A 21,898-nucleotide genomic window follows, 5' to 3' on the forward strand; every position below is an offset into this window, starting at 1 on the left:
ATGTTCCTTGTCTCTCTTTAGCACTACTGGCGTTTACCGCTCAGGTTACCAGCTCCTTACAAAGGAGCGGTGGTATGTATCATCGATTTCTCCTGGTAGAGTCCACCTTGTAGTTGTAGTTTGTAGTGTTCTGCCATGTCGAGGCGGCTGTGCATGGCATGTAAGATGTGGGTCAAACTTTGGCTGTCGTGTGTGTGTTTGGGTTTTTTTTCTTTCCTTAATACTGTTTATTCTTCCATACTAACTGGGAATAGACTGCATGTTGCTGTTAACTGGTTTGTGCCCTGCTTGTGATGTGAGAGCACACCGTGGTTCTGGGTTTGAAGGACTGTTACTACCTAAAAACAGCTGTTTTGTGACTGATTTGTTCAACCTTAAGAGGAAAGAAGGCCACAGAGCTCTGAAGGTCATGTTATCTGCAGAGCGATCACTCTGCAACACATTTTGGTGAAAAGAGTAAAAGTGTGCATTCACTTTGATCTCTTTTAATACTTTCTGATGCTGTAAGAATTCATATGCAGGTGCATGAAAACCTCACCATCACCCTGCCTTTCTCTCGACCTCACTAACACCTTTTCGTTCAGTTTCAGGTTTGGGTTAAAGTCATATATGTGTGTCTGTTTCTTTAGTGTTTGTTATAGTCTACTGTGGACGTTTTCAGTTTGGGTGAAGGTGTGATCCTCTGTCTTGTGCAGATGCACGAGAAGGTCAGCACTGATCTGAGCGTGGTCCCCGAGAACGAGCCTCTGGATTCGGACACGGAGGCCGAGAACCTGATGGAACGTATCAAGTCCATCAAACAGGAGAAGTAAGATTGCGCTCTTAGCACTTTTCAGTTCCTCATATGTGCTGTCTTCGTTGTCCAGTTCCTAATGCATGTGATTTCCTCTTCATCTCACCTTCAGAGAGGATCTCGCCTGTCGCCTGCCAGAGATGGAGCAGCCTGGTTCAGACCAGGAGAATCTCGACTCCGAAGCCTCGCTGAGCTCTGAGAGCCTCTTGGACGAGCAGCAGCGCTCCTCGGCTCACAGCTCAGAGCCTGAAGGTCAGTAGTAAGGTATAGTCTGGACTTCCTACCTGTTTCTGTCACCTGCGGGTTTCTGACCAGACCACGGGGCCTGCTGGGCGGGGCCCTTCCTGTCTTTTGTGGCACAGGTCTGGACCAGTGATGGTGAAGGTGGGCGGTGACGTCTGCTCTGTAGCAAAGCAGGTCGGAGGAACGGCAACCGTGTTTTTGTGTGTTTGTGTGCATGTAAATGCATGTGTGGCACGGCTGCATGCTCACATTTCACCCAAAGTTGATTTGCTGAACATTTGGCGTCCACATCAGATCAGATGCTTGTAATTGTAACTCACTGGGTGTATTTTTTGATTTTTTCTTGCATAACATGGTTGCATGATCTTCCATTTGCCTTTTCCCCTTTCACATTGCTGTGAGCCTCTTGGTTAAATATTCCTCATTCTTCCTCTATCCTCTTCTCTTCCAGGACGAGGTGCTCATCAGCTGAGGAGATCCAAACCGCTTTGTCTTCCCAAACCTTCAGATCTGACCCAGAGGCCTAAAGTCCCCGGTGGACGCATCTCTGTGTCGACCGTCACCCCTGCTAGCTCCACCTCTTCTTTGGCCAGCTGCACTTCTTCAACTTCTGAATCCTCCAACGCCTCCTTCAGGCATCCGCTTCAGCGTCGCAACCCCATCATCCCAAACACAGTCAAACTCCCGCAGGGAGTCCGCTCCCAGGCGGCAACCTCGAGTCCGCCTCAGTCTCACGCCCCTCCTGGAAGTCGAGCGCCCGCCTTCTCGTTCAAGAGACGAGAGCAGCCCGGCCGCCGTAAAGACAGCACCCAGTCCCTTTACCTCGACGGCTCAGAGTGCGACTTGGTGCTGCGTTTTTCTTCCTGTCCTCCTTCAGCCGCCTCTTCCTCTTCTTCCATCCCCACGGCTGCGCCCACTCCTCAGCTCCAGCACAGCGACACGAAAGTCTCAAATGTCCACAGACGGTTTTCTGACCCAGACATCCCGTACATGGATGATGAAGTCTGAGCGGGGAGGAGCACAAACGACTGGAACGGTGAAGAGGATTAAGGACGGCGACCCGCAAGCAGACAAACGAAACGAATTCAAACGCTCTCAGATTCGACGCAGGCGCAGCAGAGCGCTCGGAGAGGCTGGAACTTGATGTGTGTATGAAAGGAAAGGAGAGACGCGACGACACGCGCAGCTGCTGCGGCTCCACATGCATGAACCCAGCTCACACAAACTGCAGCTGCTGCTGTCTGAGGGAACTCGATCAGCCAATGCAAACGTGTCGTTAGTAAAAAGGACGGGACCACATGTTGCCAAGCACCTTTTCAATCTTTTTAATATATTGTCCTCACTGTTGATTACTTCAGTTGGACCAGAGGCAGTTTCCTCCCGCAGCCTCATAATGATTTTTTTTTAAATTTGTGCTAATTCAAGAAAATATTGCAGGTTTCAGTCGCACTTTTCATTTCTTAGTTCTCTCAGTGAGTGAAACTCGCTCGCTGAAACATTAGCTAGTGCCTTGATGTTGTACATTGACTTGATAAAGAAGCTCATTCTCATGTCACGATGATGGAACGGTGCTCGTAGAGGGAGGGATGTGTTTGCTGTGGAAAACAAGGACCTAAACCTGCACATTGTGACTGTCGCACACACACAAACAGCATTCTCTGTTCGCCTTCATGTTTTACCCGCCGCACAACACACACCAGATAGGAAGTCATTGCATTCACGCAGCAAAGGGAACGGGAGCAGCACACGCCACTTTCTCCACGGAAACAACAAAAAACCCACAGAAACCCAGCCGTGATCCAAGAGCGGTGCCACGGCGTGTCCTTGAACTTCCCCTCCTCTAAAATCACTCAGTCCCATTATTAGAAAAGTCTGCTGAAGCACAGCTCCGGCCAGCTTTGTATGAAATGTAATACTAATGTTCCTCTGACTGCTGATGATGATGATGATGATGATGTATGATGATGTTAGTTCGTCTGGATTATGAGGAAGATGTTCTGATGTGTAACAGAGTGCATGGTGACTTTGACTGAATGAGCTGTAATGTTTATTAGTATTAACATGAAAATACAGTACATGATGCTTGTAACGTCCGCTGCTGTGTTTCCATCACGCACAATTAGAACGATTTTCTTTTACGCTGGAAACAGAAGATGGTGATAAACAAGAGTTATTAAAATAAAACTGTAGGACGTTTATAAACTCTCCAGGAGTTAGTCTGCTCCAAATTAGGTTCATAGGTTGACTTGGACCTTCAGCACAGACAATATGTAGTAACATGAAACTAGAAATACTGCACATAAATTCAAAATTCATTCACCATAGACTCCCTTCATTGCATTACATTAGGTACATGTTGCTAGTACTGGGTACAGACCACCTGGTGTGGTCTCCTGCTGGTGTAGCTCATCTGCTTCAGGGTTTAACATGTTCAGAGATGATCTTCTGCACTCCTATAAGCTCCAAGCCATCAGGCCAGCCTCTGACCTTTAGCATCAAACTGCCGCGCGCTGGGTATTTGCTCTTATTTGGATCTTTTATCTGTAATCCCCAGAGATGGTTGTGTGGGACAACCCCAGCAGATCAGCAGTCTTTGAAATCCTCACACCAACAACCAGCCCTGTTCAGTATCACTTAAATCCCCTTTCTTGCTCATTTTGAACTTCAGCGGGTCGTATTGATTATATCTGCGTGTTTAAATGCACTGACTTGGCTGATTTGATATTTGCATAAGGTGAAAAGATGTACCTAATAAATTGGCAGTGTGTGTATGTTTAACATTTTGCTTTAAGATGGCTAAAACTCCCAGAGGTGGGTATAATTTTACACACAGTCTCGCGGAGCCATTCCTGCATTAAACAGTCATTAAAACTCGGGTCAGGTCTTCTTAAATGAGCCGCTTCTTTGTCACAGTAAACTGCAGCCGCCTGCACAGACCTCATTGTTTTTGAATTTGTGGGCGTTTTGTGTGGAGTGGAATTAATGCACCTTTAGCACACAAAGGCTCCGCAGTCCAGGATCAGCTGCCACAATGCAAGATCTGTTTTTCAAGTGATGTCATACGAGTCATTTCTTCAGACTTCATAAAGCTGCACCAGAGCCGCACACAGGAAATTACACCAACATGAGTTTTAACAGTGTCACGCAAGCGCCCCTTCAAGTGGTTACATTTATTTTTACGCCCTGAACTGCGGTCAGCATTTTCCTTCCTGGTCGTGGGTGATTTACCAGCCTCGCACACCATCCACTGTTAAGCAAATTAAAGTTTGTGTAGTTTCACTCACCTCCATGCGGGTTGGTATACGTGAGTCTGTATTGATAGATGATTGTTTTCCTCTCTGCACCACCCACACAGCTGGGCATGCTCAGGTTGAAGGGCGCTGCAGTGATGGGTATGTGGGGTCTTTGAACTAGGTTAACAAATAATTAAAAAGTGTTTATCCCACCTAACAGGTGCAAACAAAGTCCTGAAGCGTTCAAGACCTGAACAGACTGGGACTATTTTTTGACATGAAGACTAAAACTGTTGCTCTGAAGATTTGAACAGGCTGTGTCATGTGACCTGCCGGACTGCAGACAGACCTCCTTCTTGGACTTGATCCACAGGAATCCACAGATGCCTCGTATCTGGAAAACGCCTTTAGCAGCTCCAACTTCAGCCCATTGGTGGTGCAGAAGTGTCCGAGCTACAGATTAAAACCTTGGTGAGAAGATTCAGTCAACTGTCTCCAATCGGTGCTCCACGTTGCAAAAATAGTTATGATTCTAGAAGCTGTAGATGATGTAGGCCATAAGAAAAGGTCTAAACACTGAGTGCCCTGACTCATCTTTGCTGCGCCGCTAAATAAAGTGATGCAGACGGTGTACTAAATGGGCTATTGTACTTTACGCCCTGTAGTATAGTGATAAGTACAACATGACTTTATATCCAGTGCTAATCTTTCATTCCGTCTGTTTACATGTAAGGCAGTTTGAGTGTCATAGATACCGTACAGCAAAATAACCCATGTGTCATAAAACAAAACATAATCAATACAGTCAATATAGGCATACATGGATACTTGATAAATTATCAGGCCACCACCCAGAGTAATGTTTATGCCACAATTACCCTAAATTAACAGTACTGAAAATATCAAACTCATTTTCTATGTTTCTGTAACGGCTGAGCCGCCAGTTTGTCCAAGCTTGTCAATCAAAAATCATATTTTCAATTTTATTAATGTAATCTTTTACAAAAAAGCTGAAAAAATATCAAAGCATATTATTATTATTATTATTATTATTATTATTATTATTATTATTATTTACTGGCATTGCGTAAAAGAAAAAGTCGTTGTGCTTGACTCTCAGAAGTCCAGTATGGCGCCTCAAATTGGGGTATAAAAAAGTGAAGTTAGTGTTTTATTTGCCCAATAAATAAAATTTAAAAACTTTTAGTTTTACCCAAATACCTAAAATGGTTATCTTTTAGTGTTTTTATGGCAGTAATTTTTTTAAGAATTGTATATAAACACATACAAAACATATATAAATAAAAAAGTACTACATACAGACATGTTGTGGTTTTCGTGGCAGAATGATGTGTTTTATATTTATTTTATTATTTTATTTCTCTCGAATAGAGAGAAATAGATTAAGATAAAACTTTGGGGTCTAACGAGATCTTATTATTATTAATAATAATAATAATAATAATAATGAGTCTAGCTTTTTAAATTGAAATTTTCAATGACATCGTAAAAAAAAAAGAGGCGGGCGACGCTCCGCCCATAACGTCTGCGCCGCTCTGCTTGACGTCAAACTGCTGCGCCGCTGTGTCGGCTTCAAACCAAACATGGCTTCCAGACTAGAAATCAATTTCATCAGGTTATTGTCTCGCTGTGAGTCTTTGGCGTCGGAGAAACGGGGAGAGACGGAGTGGAGGCTTGAAAAGGTAACCCGGCACGGCTCGGAGCGGCTGTAACGACCATGTCGTGATGACGTTAGCCTGACTGTTGTTGTTGTGAGCCGCTGTTAGCCACGTCGTCACGCAAACCTCTTTCTGTTTGGTGTCGGGAGGCACATTTAAGCTGTTCACCCCTCGCGCACAGGTTCAGTCATAGCCGAGATGTCACTGTAGCGACACACGGCGAGTCTGCTGCACCAAATTTGCTGTATTTTAGTGTTTAATCTCGTTTCTGAAGCTTTCCTTTCACCTATGTTCCTCACAGAAGATCCTCCATATGTTCATATCTTTAACAGTAACTGTATTTATTTATAGCATTTTTTTTAATAAAAACGATCGGCTGATCGGAGAATCAGCTACAACCCGAGTTTTCCTCCAGCCGTCCAGCCCCTGCTGCCTCATAGAAAGTTAACCTAGTCAGGAGCTGCAGAGTCAGGTCATGCGCACCAGCGGGGTGTGATGCAGCCTCTAAATTACATCGCGATATTTCAGAGAAATATTTGCGACAATATTTATTATGCTATGGAAAAATAGTGCGCATCATGTTGGGTGAAGGACATCCATCCACCCATCCTTTCTTCTTTTCCAGTGAGCTGGTGACCTTAAAGTGTGACTCTTATTAAGCAGCAGCAGCAGTGACACAGCAAAAGTCAAATGTAAGCACACAAGTACTCTAGGTAGTCCCAGAAAGTTGTTTCTGTTCATCTGGGCGTTTTGTTTTCAGTGGGAGAAACATTTCATCACTCACCTGTGACTTCCTCATTCTCAGCTCACTGCAGTTTTCCCCAGCCTTTTAAACATTTGCATATCAGCCAAAACTAGCACCAGCCAAGTTTCATGATCTTTAATATACTATTGTCATAATCATTGATGGTGGGCATGAGAACCATTCACAGGTCACAGGGGAATGGCTGCAATCACAGCATTGTAAGAAAGTGAAAGACGTACTCTTAGGCCCCCTCCTCGGTTCAGAGATGGTCTTTCCCTTTTCACATAAATGGCCTCCTTGACTCCTCACGCCTTTGAAAGCCGCAGAGTTGCAGTGAGATACTCTGGGTCGAGTTTTCTCTGGAAATGTAGTTTTAGTTTTTGTTAAACTAAAGTAACTTAAACTTGTAATTCTTAAGTATCTGCACAATCCATCAAAATTCCTCTGGGGGGGGGCTAACCTTAACTGTCAAAGGATGAGGGGGAGAGTACATCCTGGCCAGGTGAGGTGTGTCACAGGGCTTACATGGAGAGACAGATAACCACTCAAACCCACACTGTTGATCTGTGGAACCAGCACCCCCAGTACAGGAAGTCAATCGACTCCCTGTCTAACTAATCTGATCTCTGAGTCTTAACCAGTAGGCAGTGGAGATCTTAGAGCCAATGGGTGAGGGGACTGGCCCGATTTAGAATCACCAGTTAACCACAGATGCATGTCTTTGTGCTGTGTAAACTCCACACAGAAAGGCCCCACACTGGATTCGAACCCAAGACACCAGCTCCTAGCGTCTCCTCCTTCGGAGTATTTGTGCCTCTAGTGGTGAAACATGTTTGTTGTTGCCATTTTCATCAGGAACAGCTCTCTTTCATATTTTGCAGAGCAGTGAGGTTGTTGAGTTGCTCCCTTATTAAGTCCTCACACTGCTCTCGTACTCAGATATGCTTGGGTGGGGCCTCAAATCAAAACAAGTAATTGAACATTTTACCTCGATTAACATTAACGAAGGCGTTTCCTTTGTGTACTTGTTCTTGCCCCGATAGTTTGCTGACAGGGTTTGACCTGTAAATGCGCTCGGCTGTAAATGCGCTCGGCTGTAAAGCTGCGATATTGCGATTGTGCTCCAGCTGTTGAAACAGATTCATGCTTCATGTCATGGAGGCACGTTACTGTGTGAACTGTCTTTGGGTGAAATGTTAACAGAATTTAAATTTAAAACAAAAAATGACATGGACCAGATCACATCTGTTGAGAGTTCAGAACATCAGTTTTGATTTATTTTCAATTAATTACGCGGCTCTCTGTGCGGCTTGTGTGCTAGGAAACATAAATGCATAGAGTTGCTATATGATTGATGTCGTGATATGACACTTCTATAACGTAGAGATTTGTACCGCCGTTTTCATGGACGATTGTGGTTGTTCGGTGATGGGAAATTACTGCTAACTTTTGTTACTAAAACTTTGACCACCAGGGGGCAGCACTGCTAACAGGTTTCTTTTTAGTAAAGAGCCTCATGAGATCTCGTCTTTTGCCAGGCTGTCATTTAAAGCAGCGGTCCCCAACCTTTTTTGTGCCACGGACCGGTTTATGCCCGACAATATTTTCACGGACCGGCCTTTAAGGTGTCGCGGATAAATACAACAAAATAAAACTTGTACCGGTACCGAAAAAAAGAAGATTTATTCATAACACACGTGAAAAGACCCAGGAAAACCGAGTTAACGATAAAAACGATAACAAAATAACGATAAAAACCGATAAAAACCCTGAAAACCATACATTTCACACCCGAGCCTCAACTCTCGCGGCCCGGTACCAAACGACTCCGGTCCGTGGCCCGGGGGTTGGGGACCGCTGATTTAAAATACACACGTGCCTGTTTTTAAATAAAGGTTACGGTGACACACTGCACCCTCTTGTGGTGCAAAGTGGTCTTACAACAAAGTGCAGCTTTTATCTTTGACACAGCACACACGTGTTTGGTTAAATTCAGAGCATTTGCCTGTTTAAATTCCACTGAAAGCTTTAATTTAGTTTATGAGGTTTAAATATTTTTTACACCCAAGAATGAACAATAAGCAGCTTTAAAGGAACAGTAGCTGAGTTAAATGTGTGACCTGTAGCTTTAACGCAAACGAGTAACAACAGGCGTTGCCAGGCCACTTGGGACTGAATAAATCAAGACGCCTCTTCTCAGTGACCTCGTGTCACGGTGTACCGAGTGGCTCCCTACAGCTGAGCAGTGAAGACCCTTTAACCTGAACCAGCAGGATAAACCAATCAGCTGCTTGATTTTTACTTTTAGAGTAAATGAAAGGTTAGAGTAACTAAAGTAACAACAGTCAGTGCGACTCTGACAGCTGTCAAACACTTTCATCTTGCACTGCTTTCTCCTTATTACATTTGTCATTAGACCACATTTACACTTGGTCTGATGTGGTGAGAGGTCTGTTGTGTTTCTCTCAGTGAACCGACTCGCTGTTGCAGCAGACGTGCTGTGAAGTTAAGTAAACTGTTTTATATCACCAAATCAACAATTTGACTCATCCGTGCCAGCATGGCTATAAACTGCAGCTTGACTGGTTGGTGGAGATCAGCAGCCACTGGGCGTTGGTTGGAGTTTGAAATACGGTGCATTTACATGTTTAGTGCTTGCCGTGACTTATTTTCTAACAGCTGCAAACTGAAGATGTGTTCCAGCCTGGTGTTAGTGTAACCTCAAAGATGCTTTGCTACAAACAGGAACTATTAAAGATATATTTAAGGATCCTCCACTTGATGCTGTTTACTGGCACAGAGTCATTTGCTTTTCTCAGGAACCGTCTCTGCAGGGTCACAGCTGTTTTTCCGCATTATCTGTGTGTGTGTGTGTCGATGAAGACTACACTAGTGTTCACCTGCAGCAGTGAGTGTGTGCTGTCATCACCCACAGTCATCCTAAGCTGGTCTCAGTGGCTTCTGTGTGGGTTTGTGACCCACCCTCTGTAAGAAACTCAGCCTACTTTTACAAGAACCTCGTCAGTTAAACTCTGTTATTTGGCCCAGTGTAGTCTATGATATACGGATATTTATTGAACATTTGTTACTTTGAAATAAAGATGTGATTGATGAGATAAATGAGAGCATGTGAGCAGCATCACTGTTTCTGTTTGACTCCTCCAGTATGTGGGCGCCCTGGAAGAGATGCTGGTGGCTCTGAGGAAAAGCCCGAGGTAACACCAGCCTCCACTTTTATGTCTCAATGTTTTCTTTTTTTGCCTGAAAAGGTGCATATATTATTAAGAACCTATTTTAAATATGTTTGGTGTTTAGGGAAAAGAGTATAGCTTTTAACAGGTCACATCAGGCTTCCGTGTTATGAGCACAGACGTTTGATCTGCTCGTTTCAGATTAATAACACAAAGTTTTGTCAGTAAGCGGTTGTGTGTTCTTCCAGCAAACCAACACCAGAGGTCCTGGCTGAATACACGAGAAAAGTCAATTTTCTGAAAGGAACTCTAGAAGCAGAGAAGCTGGTCAGTTTTTCCTGTTTTTAACACGACACACCTGTTTTCTTTATTTTGACGTGAAGCTTTGTCTTTGAGTTTTCTGACTTCCTGTCCCTCCCACTCTGCTTCAGTCTTCACCAACAGAAAAAGCTTTAGCTAATCAGTTCCTCGCCCCCGGTCGGACGGCCACCATGGCCAACGAGAGGATGTCTGTCACTAAAAAAGTCCACACGCAGACGAAGGCGCGGTGCACGGGAGAGATGAGGGACGAGCTGCTCGGCACGGTAGGACGCTCTGACAGTACTGCAGACGTGACCTCTTTGTATGAACTGCAGTGCGCCTCCTAAACTACAACAGTGTGGTAGAAAAGTTTAAACAAAACGTTTCCCGCATTTTGTCTTAAACTCATAAATGTTTTTTCTGTCACCGCAGGGGTCGTCGGGAAAAGGTACGAAATACTCGGCCTCTTGGATTTAATATTATTCAGATGGAAATATGACGAATTATATTTCGATAGGACTGTATTTGTTTGTTTTTAAGAAAAGGTGATTTTATTTTTCTTTCCTCTCCTCACGTTAGACGGAGACTTGAGGAATCGAAGGTAAAGTCGAGCTTGATCTCATGTGTTGGACTTATTTTTGGGTGTAAAAGCTTCAACCTGTGTCACCTCTGCGCAGATGTTTTCCTCTGGACGAGCGTCAGTCTGCCGCAGAGCTGGACGCCGTCCTGCAGCATCACCACAACCTGCAGGAGAAGCTGGCTGAAGACATGCTGAACCTGGCCAGAAATCTGAAGAACAACACTTTGGCTGCGCAGAACATCATCAAACAAGACAACCAGGTAAGCGGACGGATATATGGAATAAATAAATCACAGATTTGATGCAAAGCTGTTTTTGATTCGTAGCTGAACAGTCTGGGTTTGTGAAAAAAAAAAAAAGTTTAATGGCAGATTTGTTTCCAGATGAAGAAGTTGAGGGAAAAAATTCACCTTTCAATTTGCATCTCTAAACCAAATGCATGCACAAATCTAAACGTACAAAATAGTTAGCAGTTCAAACAGACGGTTTTCAGACCACAACAAGCTCTTGCACCTGGCTAATTGAGCCAAAGCACGCCCCCAAGCAGCAGCGCTTTCAGCTGAAACAGTGGGAGTCCTCCAAGAAGGAAATGCAACACAGAGTGTGGGGAAATGTTGTTTGCTCCCAATCAGCTGTGTCTAAACTCAGGAGCAAAATGCGAAGACTGTGGGAACATATGGTAGTCAGAACAGTGAGTCAGTGTGGCGCTGAAGCTAAACAGGAAGTCAGCTCCCACACTTAACAGCAGAAAACACACAGTGGGCTAAAGAGAAGCGTCCTGAACGTGGAGTGGCCACGGAGATGATTCTGGAACTTTAGCTGTGTCGAGATGAAGCACAACGAGCACAGTTCTCATTTAAATATTAAACTCGCCGATCATGACCAGTTCTGACACTTTCAGCTGCTTCTGTAGATTTCTTTAGGACACGGGGGCGACACATTCAAAGCCTTTCTTCCTGATTCACCTCTGACTCTGGGAACAAACTTTTATGATGGTTGGGTCGGTAAAAGATATGGGAATGATTAGCTGAAGTCTGGGCACTTTCCTCAAGTTGTTTCAGGGTGATAATGCATCCTGCCCAATATAAATACAAGCTAAAAGTAAGAAATTAAATACAAATAAAGTGAAGTCAGAGTATACAAAGCCCAAGCAGAGGGAAGGTTAATGGTTTGGAGAGCCACATCATCCTTAAAATCAGAGGTTTCAGTGTCACAGAAGGGCCTTTCTTTTTACTAAATCACAGAGATCACTTGTGATGAAAATATCTGTGGGAGCAGAGGATGCTGGAAGGGCCAGATTTCCACTGACTTATTATTTACAACAGCCATTTAGTGCAGTATAGACCCTCTGCTGTACCCATATACATTTTATGTAGGTAGGCTGTTAAGCCAAAAACTGGCTCTAATCTGCTGCCGAATCTCTTTTACGCTGCTGGAATTGCAGCTGCTGCATCAGGCTGCAGGACAGGAGTAACGTTTAAGCTGTAATGTTACAAATAAGCAGCAGCACTAAAAGCGCACTCAGAATAAATATATTAACTCGAAGAACAGCTTTTGGGCTTTTTTTTAAATGTTTGACATAGATTTTTATCATAATTATCTGTTAGCTTCCCTGATTGGAGTAGGGAACACTCGTAGGGATCGTTTTGTGCAGAGGAGTCACATGATGTTTCATGTGAGCACGCCCAGAGCCTGAAGAAGAAAGAGGTGGGCTTCCAGCTGCTCCCAGGTCCTCCTGCAGAGGCTCTCAGCAGCTGGGGATCAAAGCTAAAAGCTGCCCTTTCCAAACTTTTAGTTACGTTAATAAGAAGATTTGTGCTGCCGCCAACCGCTCCAAATCTGAGTCCGACTGAAATCTTTTGATGGAAACTTGGAAAAACTTGGTCCATAACAAAACTTGTTTTAACTGCTCGTCAGGAAAACTCGAACCAGCTTAAATAAAAAATAGTTTTCCATGAGTGAAGCCCACACTTAAAGAATTCAGGGCATCATAAAAACGTGACAAAGTGCTAATTGTGATATTTTTATTGAAGATCCTTTTTTTCCTCCTCTCGTGCTGGCAGTATTTACATTTATTAAATCTTTGAAATCATTCATTTTAAGATTTATTTATTTGTTAGAAAGAAAAAAAGTTGTGCAACCTCTAGAGGGATTTCTACCTCCATTTGAGAAACTTGGAGGAGTTTAACTGATTCTGGCCACAAGGTGGCAGTATAAGCCAGCTAACCGGCCTCTGGAGCCACACTGTGCATAAACGCAGCAGACTCTGTGAGTGTTCCCGTCAGCGGGCTTGTTTGTCTGTGGTTTTGATATTTATATCGGCGACGTCTCCCTCTGCCTCCAGACTCTGAGCCAGTCCATGCGTCAGGCGGACATGAACTTCGAGAAGCTGAAGACGGAGTCCGAGCGGTTGGAGCAGCACACTAAGAAGTCTGTGAACTGGCTGCTGTGGCTGATGCTCATCCTAGTCTCCTTCACCTTTATCAGCATGATCCTCTTCATCAGAATCTTCCCCAGACTCAGATGATGACTGTGATCATCCTCTGAACTCTTAGTCCCGACATGCTCCCGTGTTTACAAGAGCAGAGTCTTCATAGGCCTCCGTAGAGCTACAGCGATACAGATCAGTAGCTGTCAGTACCAAAACAAATCAGTTTCACGGACTGTCACTTTACACTTTTGAAACTGAAATCTTTCTCCTCTACATTAAAGTTTAAATCACGGCTCGAAGCGCCAGAATTCTCTTTTTTTGACACAGCAGAATCTGCTGGGAGCAGCAGCAAAGTCTTAATGCACGGAGGGCGGGACCTGAGCCTTAACTATTTTAACCCTCATCAGGACGGCTGCGAGCCAATCAACACATGTATGCACTTTGTCACCAAGTGAAACTACAAACACACAGTCGTCTTTGGTGGAGCATCTGTTTAGTACTCGTGCACACTGAAAGGCGTTCATGAACCGTCCGCCGTCAGCTGTAATTCAGTTTGTTACAAATGTGCCATCGTTTGCTTTACCTTAAATCCCCAGTTTAGTATATTTGATTTGATAAACATCATATAACACGCTGTAATGTGGCTGTAAGCAGATATAAACATGCTGTACATTTTTATGCTAGGTCACGTTTCTACACATCCAGTTCCGACCTGTGGGGCTGAAAAATGAAGAAGAGTCAAAAACTGCAGTTCCACCAGTGGCCACTTGAGGCCCACTCCCAGATTGAGTCGTTTACCCACAGACTCGCATGTTAAAATGCAGCGTTACAGTAGAAATAAGCACATTAACAGCCTGCTACTAGAAACAGTTTCATTTTGACCTTTTTGACGACTTTACTGTTTTTTTCTTTCATACCTCACTTCTTTAAACGTTCCTGAGGCTTAAAGTCGGCCGAGCCCACTTTGAGTGGCAGGAGGTGGATGTGAGACAGGCAGCTGCAGGCTGTTGTGTCTGTGATTCACCTCCAGTGAAGTTTGCTCTCACATGTGGTGGCTTCCAGTCCAAAAAACACAACAACGTAGCGATGACCAAAATCACAAACCACTGGGTGATGTTCTTTAAAGTAAAGCATTACCAGCTGTTCACTGAAAGCAGCTCGGTAAACTCGCACTGGTGTTTATCATTTAAATGTTTAAACGTCGTTAAGGTTCAGAGCCAGCGTCGTCAGCCCTGTTTTAGTCGGTTTCCTGCGTCAGGTGATCCTGTTTGTTCACGTCCTGTTTGAGGACTCGCGTGTTGTGCGTAGTATCATTAAAATGTCATCTGAGAGAAATAAAATAATTTAATTTCCCTCTGTTGTTGTCATTGTGAGTCCAGAGTGTGTTTGTGTTTTTCTGATAGATGCCTGAAGACGTCCCCTTGTCAGTGTGGAACTAACTAATGCAGCAGCATCATACGGCCAGTGTGCGTCAGTCATGAGCTTTGAGTATCAACACACGCAATGACCTCTGTGACCCCGGTGGCCCGAGCGAGCGGTGATTCCCAAATTAAACCCGCTACTCATTTAGGAGTGTTCCAAGGATGAAGTAAAGCTAAATAAAAGCCGCTGGCTGCAGAGGGGAAAGCACACAGCGATCGTGTGTGCATCTGTGCATTGTCAGCTTTTGTTCCTCCTTAATTTAGCCTGACAGCAGCTTCAAGTCTGAACGTTTCTCACAGGTTAAAGTTGCTCTTGTCAGCCTGACTCTTGTTTGAGGTCTGTAAGGCTGAGTAGCTTGTCCAGGCTTGCAGCTCTGCCCCTAGCCCTTCTTCTCTTCCCCTCTCCCAGACTGCTGCCGAGACCTGGCCTGCTGTGTATTTTAGGATCCCTGGGGGGCATTTCGCCTGCTGGAAGCCAAGGTATGCAGGCCACCGGGAGACCAAATGAGGCCGTGTCTCAGCAGAGGATCGTCATCCCTCAGTTTAATCACAGCTGTTTGCGCCTCCATTCTCAGGCCTTCGCTAATGCTCTTGGCCGTGTGATCTGCCCTGCGAGCGTACGGTGCTGCTTTTGAAGCGAAACGGCAGCGCATGACTTCATCCCCGGTGCGGTTTCCCATGTTCATTATGGTTTTACCCCAACGGCTGAACGAGACCGGAGGCTACGTAGAAAACCAAAGTTCAGCAGGGACTGAGACGTGTGAAGTTCCTAGAGTCAGAAAATATATCTCCTGTGACGCCCGATGAGTGCGCTTTTAACCTCTGACCCAGGAAACCTGAATGGGTTCCTTCCTGGAGCCTTTTCCCACAGGGATGAGCTGAAAATAGTGTTGGACTGCCTGCACTCAGACATGTTTAGTAAATTTAGCTTAATTCAGTGCCATTTCCTAATAGGGTGCTCATTACAGGGGCTTAACCAGCAATCCTTTAAAAAAGCTACAAAACACAACTGCTTCACTTTTCACGCTAATTTATATACTTCCCTTTCAAACTCTACAAAGTTCATTTACAAGTGCAGATAAGCATCGACGGCTACAGAAGCACTGAGTGATTTAATGGCCACGCGCTACCAGCAAAAGCTACTTTCTTCATGGGTGTTAATGGGTCACGCAGTTTCAGACTTCATTTCAAATTACTGTTTCCAGTCAGCTTTGTAAAATTCCAGCTTCCAGCAGAATGAGAAAAGCAAACGACAGTGTGAACACAGCTCCTAACCCTGCAGTTACTTTCTGATATAAACTCACCAGTCATTTAATTACTCGTTATTTTATTTTGTTAGTTGCTGGTAGTGTTGGACCCTTTGTGCCCCTGGAAATGCTTTAAATCAAAGATTCAACAAGGTGCTGGAAACATTTCTCAGAGATTTTGGACCATTTGACTCAACAGCATCACACAGATGCAAATCTCCTGTTCTCTACTAATCTATTGGAATGACATCCGGTGAGTGTATTCATAAAGGGACAGACACGGTTAGCAACAGTAGTAAGGTATGCTGTGCGTGTAAATGATGCTTAACAACCCCCCCCCCCCCCCCAATTATTACATCATCACCAGCAACATGAACCAATAAAACAAGGCAGGATGGATCCAATCTTTCTAATCAGATTCTGACCCCACCATCCAAATGTTGCTACGGAAACCATGACTCATCAGATCAGGAAACGTTTTTCTGATCTGTAGCTCAGATTCCTGTTCCTAGCTGACAGGACTGACACCCAGTGCGGTCTTCTGCTGCTGTAGCACATCTGCTTCAAGGTTTGCATGTGCATTCAGAGATGCTCTTCTGCACAGCCTGGTTGTAATGTGTGGATTCTCACCCAGAGAACTGCTGCTCACTGTTTATTTCTTCCAGGGTAATTCATAAATCACACTGCGCTCTGGCAGCGACGGTGTTACTGTCCAGTTGATTTTGGACTCTGCTGGTGGGTCTATATGATAATATGTGTTTTCTTATCAAAATCTGTATCTGAGGTTCACTTTGTATTTCAGTATGGTTGTAGTGTTGCACGGCCGATGAATTGTGGCTTTCATTTTGGCGACTACATATTTTACAAGCGCTTTATAAACCTTGACGCCAACAATAACTTCTGAGCCGCCGAAATGAAAACGAAAGCTGCTTGAGCTCAAACAAAAGCTTCACACCCTTCAAAGGGTTGATTGATATCTGTGACTCGGTTCTAGGTTAAGGTTGGAATTAGCTGGGACTGCGTCAGCGAAAGTCCTCACGGAGACACGAAAAACATGTGTGCGCTCGTTTTTCTTTTAATTGGTGTGAAGCCCCTAAAAGCCAGAGAGCACGGGGACAAATAGCGGGAGAACCTCCGGCCGCTCGGCTCAGGGCTGCGCCTGTTAAACATCCCAACACTCCGGTCTTTTTAATTTGGCTTTTGGCCGCGGCCTCGGCGAGGATTTGGGTTGCCTACAGAGATGAAGGAGCTTTTTATTTCATTCTCTCTTTTCTTTTTTCCATGCACTTCCTTTGAGGGAGCAAAAGAGGTTAAGAGGGATTTTTCTCCCCCCCCCCCCACCAGCACCACCACCCTCCTTCTTCTCCTTTCTGCCAATGCTTTGAATGTGCTGTAACGTTAATGAGCTAATGGGAGCGCAGAAAGCTGCACTTATTAAGCTTATAAACTGACTCACTGTCTTGAACACACACACTCCAGCTCCAGGCCAAGGAGCTGCAGAATTTATACATTTTATAGCGGAATCTCCACCAGTCAATAAACCCCTTCAATGTGTTTTTTAGTGATTGTTTGTTTTTATGGTTTAATTTCCCAGCTATTAGCTTTAATTTATTTTTATGTATTTCTTAGATCAGACATGGAAAGCCTGTGTGAGTGTTGATAAAGGCTGGTGTTAAAACGATGACAGTAGTTTTCATCGTTCTGTGTCAGAAAAACAAGTTGCACGAAACAAATCTGTCAAAAAGCCTGAATTTGGTAAACATGCATTTTTGTAGAACAACTTTTCCACACTGTGTCTTCTGATGTGAGGCGCGCTGATTACAATCTCATAATCTCTCGTCTGCACAGGTGTCGTGGAAGTTTGTGTGCTTTCATTTTGCCGTTACTGTTTCCCTCGGCAGCACCCGTCTGACTGTGTGGTTGTGTTGTGTCTGTGGCTCTTCCTCAGTCTTAACAGCCTAATGAGGGTTCCTCTCCGCGCGCGCGCGCGCACACACACACACACACACACACACACACACAGCTGTGTTGTGGGTTTAGTAAAGAAAATAAAACATCTAGAAGGACACTTTCACCTACAGTGTCTAAGAGTTCCACAAGATCACCCGAGACAGACATAACCTTTTTGGTTTTGGTCTGTTTCCGTGCATGCACATATGAATTGCAGCCACACGTCCTTCCCTGCAGCCACCTATCGCCCTCCGTCTCTCTCTGCTCCCAGCGTCAACATGTGGGTTAAAGCGCTGAACCTGGCAGCGCTGTGCAGGGAGGTTTTTCCCCAGTGGAAGGAAAAACCTCCCCGCTGGTTTCTGCTCAGCCTTTGATGTAAGGAGCTCAGGTAGTGCTGCTGCTGGGAGGCTTAATTTCTTGTTTCTTTGCTCCTTCACCTTTTAGTGATTCGGGATCTCCCAGTGGGAGTGCGGCTGCTGGTATTACTGGTGGCTTTGAGGCTTGAAGCAGGCAAGACAAGCTTGTTGGCCACAAAACAGCAGATTTCATTGTTAACTATCCAGGGAGAGAGATTATTATCAACTTGCCAAAACAAAGAGATGAACTAATACACTTTAATAGGGGACTACTTTAGATTAGCCTAGCAAAAAACCCAAATCACAAAGGGAAACTGCTAGCTTAACTCTTATCTGCATCTCTAAAGCTTATTTATTAACACGTCTCTCATTTATTCATTCATTTTTGAACAAAAGTGTAAACGCAACAGGTTTGTTATCTTCAAGCTTCTTTAAGCTAGCCGTTTCCCACTTTGTCCAGTCTGTAAGCTAAAGTAAGCTGACAAGTCAACCGGTGGACCAAAACGTCAACCTCCAGGCCAGAAAAATGAAGCTAAACATACCAAATGTACACAATTTAGACACAATATCAACACAGACACATGTTAAAAAACAGAAACCCACACATAAATAACAAAGGCTCGAAATTTTGACTTATGATTCGCATGAACTGTTTACGTATTGCTATGTAAGGGTAAAAGGATCTAACAATATACTGTGTCTGAAAAATAATGAGTAACTAAAGCTTTACAGTAATAAATAATAAATATGGTGGAGTAGAAGTAGAAAGTAAAATATTACTCTATAAAGTATTCCTGGTCCTATCCATGCTCTCATCCAGTCCGGTGGTGTTGGGCAATGCTAGCTTAGCTGTACTACAGTCCGACAGAATTGGTGAGGGGTCAGTCATATTTCGGGGGGGGGAATCAGCCTTGGAAAGTAGCATAAAGTGTAAAATAACAAAAACAAGTGAAAACAAGTTTTGTTTTTTGTTTCCAACATTCGATGGTACCAAGTTTACACAAAACGAAAACGTTAGCCTTCCTCTGTAACTCTCGTAGGGAAAAGACGCTGTTTTACAAACTGGTGATTTTTTTCCTTCAAATCTAGAAGTAAATGCAACAGGAAGTTGCAGTTGGCTCAGATGCCACTCTCATTTGTTTCTGGGTACACTGGGCCTCGGACTGGGGATCTGTGCTCAGACAGGGAGACGACCTTGAAGATAAAAACTATCATATGTGCTACAGATGGGACGAGGTGGGGTAGCAGGAGACGGCTGTTTATGCTGTGGGGTGACGCTGAGGCCTAAGCCAGACTGGGCTGTGTGCACCCCAGCAATAATGTCTTTTTAATAAAAGCATTTGATCCAGACACACCTGCGCTGGGCCCCCTTTTCCGAAACCCCAGGTGTCCCAGTCTACCACAGTAGGTGCTCCTCCTGACATAAGGGAGGCTGCTCAGGGTAGCAGATTAGGCAGCTTTCTGTTTTTGTTTTCATCTGTCAGGTTTTCTCCAGGTTCCCAGCAGAAAAAGACCAAATTTGTTTGGAAACAAATGTTTGACATAGAAACACTAAAACTGACGTCTTTGCATGGATGCAAAACACTTTGTTGATACAAGACCGAATCCTTGGCTGTGCTGTTATTTGTGAGGATGTTTTCAAGCCAAGGTTTCTTTCAAGGTTAGCGTGAGCGTCATTCATCAGACGTGGTATGTCGAGGCCGGCCAAACGATCCACGATTAAATACAAACATGCTACATTTTCACAAAATTCTTCTCCAAGGTTTTCAACAACTTGTCTCTTTCTCATGTGAAGCCTTCGAGAAAGCACAGATCGAATCATGAATGTCATTTCAAACTCAACAGTTCTATTTCACAAAACTCAAATGTTGTATTTGGTCATATTCTCAGCTTTTCTATCCGTTCGTACCCCAGTGAGTGGAGTGGACAGCACAGTGTTCTTCGGGCTATCCAGTCCCAGTCGACCCAGAACAAAACTGAGGTGACTTGTTCAAACGTTAGACAAAAACCAGCTCTTGTAGTCTGGTTTTTATTCTTCTCTCTAAATATTATTAAATGACTGGATGTATCAGAAGCAAATGTCACAGGTGCAGTCATGTGAAAGAGAAAGTATGCCCTAAGCTTTTGTGTTTAGCGAAGACAATAAAAAATCATCTGGGCCTTACCAGGTTAGTACCAGGCAACAGGACTGAAAACCCAAATTAGAGGATAAGAGCGACAATAACAGCAAAGAAAACATGACAGTCTGTCAGGGAACTCACAAAGTGATTTGGGAGTGAGGGAAGAGGTGCTCATCTCTTCCTCATTCCCAAAGAGTGGGTGTGGGAGTCGGGTGAATGGGAAAGTTACCCAAAAATCCCGCTGAGGTGTTAGTTTGGCCGAAGGCTTTCCTGGAGGCAATAACGACATCTTCAGCGACAGAACAGCTTGTGTCAAAAACACCTCTGCTGAAAATGTAAATGCATGTAAAGCACTCGCACAGCAAATACTTTAAATACAAATTTCTGTTTGGAGTATTTTGATGTCGAAGTTGGAGTATTTTTAAGCTCTTTCACCACAGACTTTATTAACCCTAGAACACTATCGCTATAAATAGTAACACAAACACTAACGCTGGGTGACTTTTACCCGATATAATATGACCAACTAAAAGTACTTGTCATCAAAATATATCAAACACATGACAAATCAGCTTTTACTTTCAACTGTGCCATGTCTAACAAAATGAAAAAAAGTGTCATGGGGGATGCTAAAATAATGCTCCAAAATTACAGAAAAATCTGGAATTCAAGAACAAAAAATTCCTAAAAAAAAAAAAAAAAATGACACTGGAAAGCTGGTCTTTGATACACCCATTCCTGGGACATTTGAGACTTCCCTGGTGAATGCACAATCTCCTCGACACACTAACAGCTGCAGGAGAGAGAAATCATGTAAATGTATTTGCTCGGGTGAAAATCACCCAGCGATAGTGTTCTAGGGTTAAGTGTCTTTTTGGGGGCTTTCCTGCACAGCCTGGTGAGAAATTGCACTTCTCAGTAAATGTCATGCTGACCTCGACCATTTCATTCTCTCTCATCTCTCCACCTGCGTCTCCTCCGCCTATGCCATGCTCACATCTCCCTGCGTACTTTTACTCTCTACACCATTTCTGTCTTCATCTATCTCACATCGCCACACAGCAAGAAGGGAAATGTTAAAGCTAAATAAAACTTCAAAGGATGAGTGAGGAGGTTGGAAGAAGCCAAACAGAGTGGAGTGTTTTTTAAATGTAGAGACTGAGAGATCTTCAGGTTAAATCCTTACCAGGGCTGATAGCTGAGCACATAAAGACTAACTGCACTCCTGCCACGATATCAAATATTCAGAGCAACTGAAACAGGCAGGTGGTCATAGCTCACGGCTCAAATATGCCATCAAACATTACCTTGCAGTGGAATATTGAGATGAAGGAGGTTTTACTGCGTGTCCAGTATTCGTCAGACACTTGATATTTTCTCCCATTTCCAACAAGAACAATATAAACAAAGTTGAAATGTTTATTTTCCCACTGACAAATCTGCAGTCAGCAGGAAAGGAAGTGTGTAAGAATGTTCCTCAAATGGAAACACAGGTGAGTTTGTTCCAAAGAGAAGCCTCAGGAGCTGTAAATGCAACGTGGAAGTAACAACAACTTCCTCCTGACGCTGGCTCCACGGACTCGCCTGTTAAAATATCTGTAAAGTGTTA

At 44.0% G+C, this 21,898-nt stretch overlaps 2 protein-coding genes across 8 annotated transcripts in view; both read left to right on the forward strand.

Moving 5' to 3' along the window:
• Window positions 1–3,970, forward strand: part of si:zfos-588f8.1 — a 53,661-nt gene extending 49,691 nt beyond the window's left edge. For 3 of the 7 annotated variants that reach the window (XM_063465714.1, XM_063465713.1, XM_063465715.1), the window contains 4 exons: window positions 22–72; window positions 696–808; window positions 906–1,045; window positions 1,488–3,969. In XM_063465714.1, coding sequence (XP_063321784.1) covers window positions 22–72; window positions 696–808; window positions 906–1,045; window positions 1,488–2,044 — 861 coding nt within the window. In that variant the 3' untranslated portion in view covers window positions 2,045–3,969. Of the gene's footprint in view, window positions 1–21; window positions 73–695; window positions 809–905; window positions 1,058–1,155; window positions 1,211–1,487 lie in introns of all 7 variants that reach the window. The other 4 variants (XM_063465716.1, XM_063465711.1, XM_063465717.1 and 1 more) reach the window with 4 other exon arrangements.
• Window positions 3,971–5,847: 1,877 nt separating this feature from the next.
• use1 (unconventional SNARE in the ER 1 homolog (S. cerevisiae)) lies at window positions 5,848–14,548 on the forward strand. The gene is made up of 8 exons (XM_063467321.1): window positions 5,848–5,972; window positions 9,859–9,908; window positions 10,133–10,211; window positions 10,316–10,468; window positions 10,617–10,632; window positions 10,764–10,785; window positions 10,862–11,024; window positions 13,109–14,548. Exons 1-8 carry the CDS (start codon window positions 5,874–5,876, stop codon window positions 13,289–13,291), a joined length of 765 nt encoding a protein of 254 aa, XP_063323391.1. The 5' UTR covers window positions 5,848–5,873; the 3' UTR covers window positions 13,292–14,548.
• The last annotated feature ends 7,350 nt before the right edge of the window (window positions 14,549–21,898 follow it).

The sequence above is a fragment of the Pelmatolapia mariae genome, linkage group LG23 (genome assembly GCF_036321145.2).
Source record: "Pelmatolapia mariae isolate MD_Pm_ZW linkage group LG23, Pm_UMD_F_2, whole genome shotgun sequence".
NCBI lineage: Eukaryota > Metazoa > Chordata > Actinopteri > Cichliformes > Cichlidae > Pelmatolapia > Pelmatolapia mariae.

Excerpts from the sequence above, each read along its gene's own strand:
- use1 (XM_063467321.1), top strand. The coding sequence starts at position 5,874 with ATGGCTTCCAGACTAGAAATCAATTTCATCAGGTTATTGTCTCGCTGT. Across the intron at positions 9,909-10,132 it reads GCTCTGAGGAAAAGCCCGAG|CAAACCAACACCAGAGGTCC; the intron begins GTAACACCAGCC and ends GTGTTCTTCCAG. Across the intron at positions 11,025-13,108 it reads TCATCAAACAAGACAACCAG|ACTCTGAGCCAGTCCATGCG; the intron begins GTAAGCGGACGG and ends CTCTGCCTCCAG.